This window comes from Myzus persicae, unplaced genomic scaffold, assembly GCF_001856785.1.
Source record: "Myzus persicae strain clone G006 unplaced genomic scaffold, MPER_G0061.0, whole genome shotgun sequence".
Taxonomy (NCBI): domain Eukaryota; kingdom Metazoa; phylum Arthropoda; class Insecta; order Hemiptera; family Aphididae; genus Myzus; species Myzus persicae.
The window spans coordinates 348,670-357,257 of NW_019102373.1; the positions used below are offsets into that span (position 1 = coordinate 348,670).

The 8,588-nt window shown below is 26.6% G+C and overlaps 1 protein-coding gene across 1 annotated transcript; it reads left to right on the top strand.

Moving 5' to 3' along the window:
- Positions 1 to 3,284: 3,284 nt before the first annotated feature.
- Positions 3,285 to 8,188, top strand: LOC111031971 (cell cycle control protein 50A). Its single transcript, XM_022312122.1, has 8 exons — positions 3,285 to 3,794; positions 3,879 to 4,012; positions 4,083 to 4,217; positions 4,298 to 4,487; positions 5,909 to 6,031; positions 7,144 to 7,362; positions 7,425 to 7,590; positions 8,115 to 8,188. Exons 1-8 carry the CDS (start codon positions 3,755 to 3,757, stop codon positions 8,164 to 8,166), a joined length of 1,059 nt encoding a protein of 352 aa, XP_022167814.1. The 5' UTR covers positions 3,285 to 3,754; the 3' UTR covers positions 8,167 to 8,188.
- Positions 8,189 to 8,588: the final 400 nt, after the last annotated feature.

Consider the following 8,588-nt stretch of genomic DNA (forward strand, 5'->3'; position numbering starts at 1 on the left):
AAACGATTCTGAGCGGAGACGGTATGTCAGTTTAGGAATTTAGGATATTTTATATTGTTATTACTTATAAGTTATTATTAATATGGTAGCCGATAATATGTTGAATTTATATTATTCTTAAATTATCAGTGATACTGGAAAAATATTAAATATACCTGTGTAAAATTGGGTTGTTTTGGAACCGAATTACAACAAAATGATAACCGTTATTCTTTGTGTTAGTATGCAATTTGAACTTTGAATGCTTATAAAAAAAAATCATGCCTATGTATTTTTAATATTTTTCAACTACTATTGTAACAAGTGATCAAGAGTCTTGTATTAATTTTTCATGCTTAAATTGTATTGACATTTATAGAAAAAAAAGGAAAATGGAAATGTCTGTCAACAGCCTGAAACGAGTCGGAATAGTTTAAAAAAATTATCGAGTATATAAATTGATAAAATAAACATTTGGTGTAAATTTCAAGTGTCTACAGTAATTTTTGTTAGAGTTACACTAAAAACCAAAATAGATTTTTTCAAAAACGGGTTTTACTTGAAAATGCCCATTTTTCCTTAATTTGTTGTTTGTTTTTCTTATTGCTTTTCAGAACTATTGGGAATTTTAAATTTTGACCTCACGTATGCACCAACTATAGATTCACTTTCCTACTAGAAAAGTTGCAATTGAAGAAAATTGAAGCATTTTTACTGCAAGAAACCGTGTTGATAAACCCCAAAAAAAAAATATAAAACACACATCATTGTAAAATCAATATATTTATCACTCCTCTCAGAATCTAAAATGGAATTAAATAATTAGAAAAAATAACCCTGAAGTTGCGTATATGGGATTTTTGTTCAATTTCCATAAAAAATGCTCTAATATTTTTCGTTGGAGGTGTTCAAAAAATAGCTCTATATGAAGTGTCCATGGATTTTAAATACTGATTTAGAAATAACTCACCCAACTTTTATTTCTGTGCATAATGATAAAAAGATAAAAAAAACTTAAGCTTAGCTGTGAGTCGTAACATAAAAAACAGTTGTGATTAAAATATTATATTTTAGATTGCACTATAATACCTAATAGTTATTCAGGATCTATTGTTTTCATTATTTTAGACTTTTTCAATTAATTGACTTTTTCCTAGTGTGGTGCCGCCTTTTTTTCGTTACTTTTTATTCCACGATTCGTATACTGTTACTCCACGTTTCTTGTTTCTCCAAATAAAATATGCTTGGTTTTTATTTTACAAATATTAGTAACAAATCAACAGAATTTAGTGTGGTCGCTTCTCTTTTCGACTGAATTATACATTTATTCGGGATAAGTACATAATGGTAATCGGTAAAAAAGACCAAGGAAAAAAAGAACACGGAAAAAAAGAACAATTTTTAAAAATTTTAAACAGTGTCCCACTAATCAATATTCTTTAAAAAAAAAATTTTAATATAATGCATAGACACTTATGCTATATTTTTGGTATTATTTATTATTATTATTATTTATTATAAAAAAAATACGAAACATAAATTTTTGATTTAGAACGTTCATCGAACTCGGAGACACCTCGAGCATAAATCTCGACTGGATTTGTACAGGATGTTATAGCCATTAATTTCATTTTTGATACTGCTTTCATAACAATTTCCATTTCAAATGTATTTAAAAAATTGAAGTATAAAAATTTAATGAAAACACTTGAACACTTCAATGACTGTCAATAGACTAAAATATGTTCACTCAAATTATAGCTCTAAAGTATGAAAAGGTCACCTATAGTCAACTATAAGGGCACTAGGATTACTTAGGGCATTTCCAGTAATAAAAATGTATCTTACTCTATATTATTATACTAAGCTTTATTGTATTTATGTTTCGTATTTTTTTTATTATAAATAATACCAAAAATATAGCATAAGTGTCTATGCATTATATTAAAATTTTTGTTTTAAAAAATATTAATTAGTGGGACACTGTTTAAAATTTCTAAAAGTTGTTCTTTTTTTCCGTGTTCTTTTTTTCCTTGGTCTTTTTTTCCTAGATTCGTACATAATATAGTAATCGCATAATGGATGACAAGATATACATTTTTACACTAATAACAAAGGTGATATAGTTTTACACCAGTTTCAATAATATGCTGTTATATGTACTATATTGAATTGAGCTATTATAAAATATAGACGTAAGATACTACGATTATTATCTAAGCCCCTCGTAACCATGTACGCTTTTATTGATATTATTATTTTTAAGTAGGTTATAATCATTTTAAAATGTACAGTTTCAAAAAAGTTATAACTTACTCAAAAATATAACTACCTACTTGTATATAAAAGGTACAAGACTGTCAAGACGATCAATATTTGAATACGCTCTGAAAGTCTGAAATAGTAAGCCTAATTTATTTACCATTCATATTATCATTATGTTAATGTTTAATATTGTTTATACATTATACATCATGGTGTGTCACACCTGTCACCACCGTCTTAGACCGTGCAAGCCTCAAGGTGCGTCATACAATTCTTAGTATAAGATAAAGAACCGTAGTCCATAATATCAATATGTACTTAAATCTTGAAATAAAGTCTCATAATCGTGAATCGCGATGAGGACCTCATTATACAATGAATAATGATAATATAATATATTCACTACCTATTTAATGTTTAATTATATTCTGTGGTTTAGCATTCTACTCTCTAAACAAGAAGCAGTGACTTGAGTAATAACTGTTTTAAAGTGTTCAAAGTAGTGGCTGTAGTCATTATAGTACCCATCTTATCTTAAACGATATTTGCTAAAAATTATAATTATTCATTGTAAACCTATATGTTATAGGTAGGTATATTAATATGTTTTATCTTTTATGTAGCTATGTCATATAATTTTGTCAATAATAAATGACAGAATAGTTAGATGTTCCGACATGCTCTTAGATCATAAATTACAATAGGTATATAATAAAGTTGTTTATTAGCTATGTTATCATTATGTTATAATGATCTATAAGGTCAATTTATGGTCATGCTATAATAATTATAGTTATCTATGATGTTTACACTGAAATATTTAATATACCCGCGATGTGTACGAAACAGCTGATAACGATTATTTTAATAGTTTATAATATTATATATATATAATATATACATAAAGATAATTTATATATATAATATATATATAAAGATAATTTATATATTCCATTGCAGTTGGAGTCAACGATTTTTAATAAAAATATTTAAATACATATATATTATGTACATATTATCATGATGATATTGTTATAATGTACAGTAAAGTTGTACACTGCCATTCATAACTCGAAAGTAACCTTTACAACAACTGTCATAGAATAAATATTAATATTATCATTGAATCATTTTAATCTTTCTGTTATATTATTTTATGCAACTGCCGTAGTAGTAGTTGACAGTTGTAGTTGTGCCGTCCGAAACATTATCACTTGGTTAATCATAGTAATAATAATATTCAATTTAATCTAATTTTCATATTTCATAATATCAAACCGTAAAAGTTGTACAGTCGCGATTGTCTGATAGATTGCATGTCCTGAAGTGATCAATTTTATTATTTTCGTAGTCGTACTGCTCAACTGCTGTCAAGTAATGATGTGCTATCAGTTAGCATTGTCGAATGTAGAACCGCTGTAGTTATCGAAATAAAATACTTCTCGTTTGTACTACTATAGGTACTTGTAAGTTGTAACAGTTGTAACCCTATAATAGTATTATACATACTATGTTGGATTTACAAGAATCAAAGTCTAAAAAACCAGCTGGTGAGTTTTTAAAAAAAATGTTCATAAGGTACATTAAGTAGAATTGGCACAAATTTATATTTTTATGCTTGGGTATTATTATAGATACAGCATTCAAACAGCAACGGCTGCCTGCGTGGCAACCAATTCTAACGGCACGCAATGTAATGCCCATATTCTTTGCAGTTGCAGCAGCATTTATTCCAATTGGCATAGGTTTACTATACCTCACAAATCTGGTGAGTAATTTTTAATACCTACCTATGTATGTTTCTATATAAACCCAATTGTATTTGAATATGTTTTTAGGTTCAAGAATTTACTCTTGATTATACCCACTGCAAATCAATTGATCATCCGGGATCTTGTGCCGAATTCATTGGTAGCAATCGTAATATGTCTTGCCATTGCACTATTCCATTTAAATTGGAAGAAGATTTTACTGTATGATATTAAATTGATGTGAAACACTATGGTTAATGTTATTTTAATGTTTAAACAAGTCTTATTTGTACTTTGTTTAGCCCAATGTTTACATGTACTATGGATTAACCAACTATTACCAAAACCATCGACGTTATGTAAAATCAAGGGATGATTTTCAGTTGCTTGGAAAACTAAGCAAAACTCCATCTAGTGACTGTGCTCCATATGATTATCACAACAACAAGCCAATTGCTCCTTGTGGAGCTATTGCCAATTCATTATTCAGTGGTATGTATTCATTTACTGTTAAATAATCTTTTTTAAATGTATTGTTGATTTAAAGTACTTACATAATATACAGAATGTTTCAAATGGCAGTAACCATTAATTACATTATGTTTAAATATTTTCTAATTTGTATAAGTAAATAATCTGGGTAAATTGTGTTTAAGGGTCCCGGAACTTATTTTCGGGTATTTGGACGTTCTCCCCCCCCCCATCAATTTTTAGCGGTACTGGACGTTTCTTCCCCACCGTACAGAGACATTTCCCACCTGAATCAATGTATATTTTTTTTACACATAAAAATAGGTTCTTTGGTTTTACCTGAAATATACAATCATCATATTATTATGATGATATTTAAAAATTTTTAATTTCCGTGAGCTATATTACCAGAATACAAAATATTATTTTGGCTTTTTGATTTGTATTATTTGATTTTGGATTTTAATGTCAACAGTATTAATTTGACGTTTGTATTCCGTGATATATTGTACCAAAATAAAAAAATATAAATTATATTTTTTTTTACTTGTATTATTTAATTATATCATATTTATATAAATATTTATAATTTGTATTTGTGTTGTGTTAAATATTTTTTATATTTATATTAGTAAATTTGTATATTAATTTAATAGGATTATACTGAGCAAATTTATTTGCATTGTATATTATTATTATTGTTTAATATTTTTATTTTTATGTTTTGTCCGGGGGAAACGTCCATTGTATCGGGGGCGAAAAGGCAGGATGGAAACATCCTAAATCCGTATTTTTGTGGACAAAATTACATTGGTACCAGGCACCTTAAGAGGATGTTATACCTGCATGCATTGTCTCCATCTTACACACAACATAGAAAAAACTGTTGTGTAGAACTTTACTCCGTCTGTATTTATAGTAGAATTACCAAAATTCCACAATGCATAGAGAAGAACTTTTACTGTGATGTAGATATTTTTTTTTTGATAGCACTAACTAATAATTTTTAATAATTAAACAAAAATAAACAAAAAAATCTAATGTTCTCAAACTGATAACTTTAATTGTATTTATGTTATCCAAATAATAAAAACACTATGTCACAGATAAAGTTCTTCCCTATGCATTGTAGAATGTTGGTAATTCTTCTATGAATACAGAGAAAGGAAAGTTTTTCCACGCAAAAACAGTTTTTGCCATGTTGCGTGTTAGTAAGATGGGGACAATACGAGGGTATAATGTCCTCTTAATATGAAAAAGTCTTATCTAGATTTTCAAATACATTGGTATTATCACGGAATAAATAATGATATTCTATTATATTCTGTGATATATGTTATAATCCATTTGTTTCAAAATCAAACAATTAATTTTAAAACTAATGTACAATGAATAAAATAAAATAATATATAATATGTTTGAATTAATTTTTTTTATTTTAGATAATTTATCATTGATGTACAATGAAAAAACTGTTCCATTACTTCGAACACAAATTGCTTGGGAATCTGATAAAAGTATCAAATATCAAAATCCAGAACATTCAGAAGGAAATTTGAAAGAAGGTATTTTACATAATCACTTAATATAGATTATTTATAGTTTTAAAATAAAATAATTGAAAAAAATATATAACTTTGAAATCAACAATTTTGGTAGAGGACAAAAACACATTAGAACTGCACATCCATTTCCCACTACTGACATCTAGTACCACATATAATATAGTGTATATAATATCATTGTTTCAAGAAGAAAATAATATTACAACAAAATTATATCACTTAACAAGATAAAATTCAGCCACTATCTTATAAAATGCTAATGCTGCTAGAAGTTTGTATTTATATGAAATGACTTATGTAGTAAATGAAATAAGAAAATAGTGTTGAAATTATATATTTTTTGAGAAAGAATAAAAATAATATATATGATTTAAAAACAATAAATATTTTATTACTTTGTTAACTCCAATATTTATTTAAGGGTTTAAACATTGTTCTTGACTAATTATATTTAATATTATTGTCTCTGTTAAGTAAATACATGTTAATTTAGGATAATTATCCCAGCTGTTTTCAGTTAATTTTCTCTATAGCATTATGTATATTCTAAAATGAGGAAGAAATATTCACTTAAAAACAAACTTGAAGGAGGAATGTTCTACACCAACAAATATAGCCTGGGCAAAATTTCCAATTATTGGTTGGATATTTAAAAAACAAAATGTCGATATTGAACAATAATAATTTTTAATTACATAGTTTGTCATACTCAAGTAATAAATAATTAAAATAAGTTATAAATACACTAGAATAAAAATAAAAATAAATACCTGTTATAAGTCACATAAAACACATTTTTCCTTATTGGTAATACCAAGCATAGGGGGGTACAATTTTTATGATAGTAGTTTGCTTTTGCTTTAGCTGTAATATTGTCACTGCATACTCTGATAGGAAACTTTTATAATTTGTGTTTAATACATATCACAGTCTAACACATAGTATAGCTCTCTATGTATTTTTTTGGTATAAAACCTCTGAAAAAATGAGTAGGAGTTAATAATGTCATTTTTATAATTCTTAACTAGCAACAATTATAACTGACATTTTATGTTTTGTAAACCATGTAAATAATAAAATCATTTATATGGTATTAAATATTTCTTTTTTAGCATTTAAAGATTTTGAAAAACCAATTGACTGGCGTGTGAATATATGGGAATTGGATAAGGAAAATGAATTAAACAATGGTTTTGAAAATGAAGATTTGATTGTTTGGATGCGAACTGCAGCACTTCCGGATTTTCGTAAATTATACAGGCGTATTGATCATTCTAAGGAATTTAAAAATGGCTTGCCTAAAGGAAATTACAAATTAATCATAGATTATAGTATGTTTCATATAATTTCAAAAAAATACTGATTTACTAATACAATTCAACAATTTGTTTAGATTATCCAGTAGCAGGTTTTGGTGGAACGAAAAGTTTGATACTGTCCAATACTTCATTTACAGGAGGCAGAAACTTATTTCTTGGATATGCTTATATTGTTGTTGGATGTTGCTGCTTTTTATTAGGGTTATTGTTTTTAATTCTTCATATCAAATATAAACCAAGGTATGTTAAAATTAAAAATTATATTATACGTAGGCTTTTGGCTTATAATTATTTACATTTATTTACAATTGGGTAAATATAAAAATGCCGTTTTAAAACTTAAGTTGAATGCTGTCATCAGGTTCCAGTACCTATTGTAGATATTCTAGTTATTGTTGAATTATTGATTTTTGAATATACATTTCAACCATATTAAATCTTTTGAAAATAAACTTATGTTGTTGGAAATCTAGCTAAAATTGTTGTATAACATATATATTTTTATTAAAAATGCGGGCTGAGTGATTTGTAGAAAATAATCTGTGGCTTGCTGCATAAAAAAGTTGAAGACCCCTGGCTTATTACATACTTTCTGTCTAATGTAGATTTATCATAATCATTTTTTAATTTTATGAACTATTGCCTAAAATGTATGATAAAATTACAGACATTAGTGCTCAGCACTATATCTCTTCATTCTATCCTCCTTTTGTGCAGTGTTTTATAATACAATTATTTTATTGCCATTTTTTTTTTGTTTTCAGTGTAAATACAGGAGACATTTCCGTTGTTTCGCCATCAACATCTTATCAATAATTTAGTATAATTATTTCTTCAATAAAGAAAAAATACCTTGTGTTTTTGCACGTACAAATTAAATTGGGCTGTGCTTCAATTAGCAACTAACGAGCTTTACAAGACAATGTGATATATATAAAAGCAATTTAATTTATCACAATTCTATAATCACAATTGACCAATATCTAATTTATACTAAAATGTAGTTATAAGTTAAACTGTAATAGAAATTATTTTAGCATAAAATATATATCTAGAGTACATATAACACAATATAACTTGAATCAGTTGAATCCGATTTCCATTATTAAGTTATATTATTATGTATTACAAATCACTATCACTGAAATAAGTTTTGATAATTTGTTAAAATGTGTTATTATAATAATTTGTTACCTTTATAAAACATTGTTGAGCTTTAAAGTATATACTTGCACAAT

Coding starts and splice junctions, on each gene's coding strand:
- LOC111031971 (XM_022312122.1), top strand. CDS start 3,755: ATGTTGGATTTACAAGAATCAAAGTCTAAAAAACCAGCTG. Junction 4,488..5,908: donor TGCCAATTCATTATTCAGTG/GTATGTATTCAT, acceptor TTTTTATTTTAG/ATAATTTATCATTGATGTAC. Junction 7,591..8,114: donor CATATCAAATATAAACCAAG/GTATGTTAAAAT, acceptor TTTTGTTTTCAG/TGTAAATACAGGAGACATTT.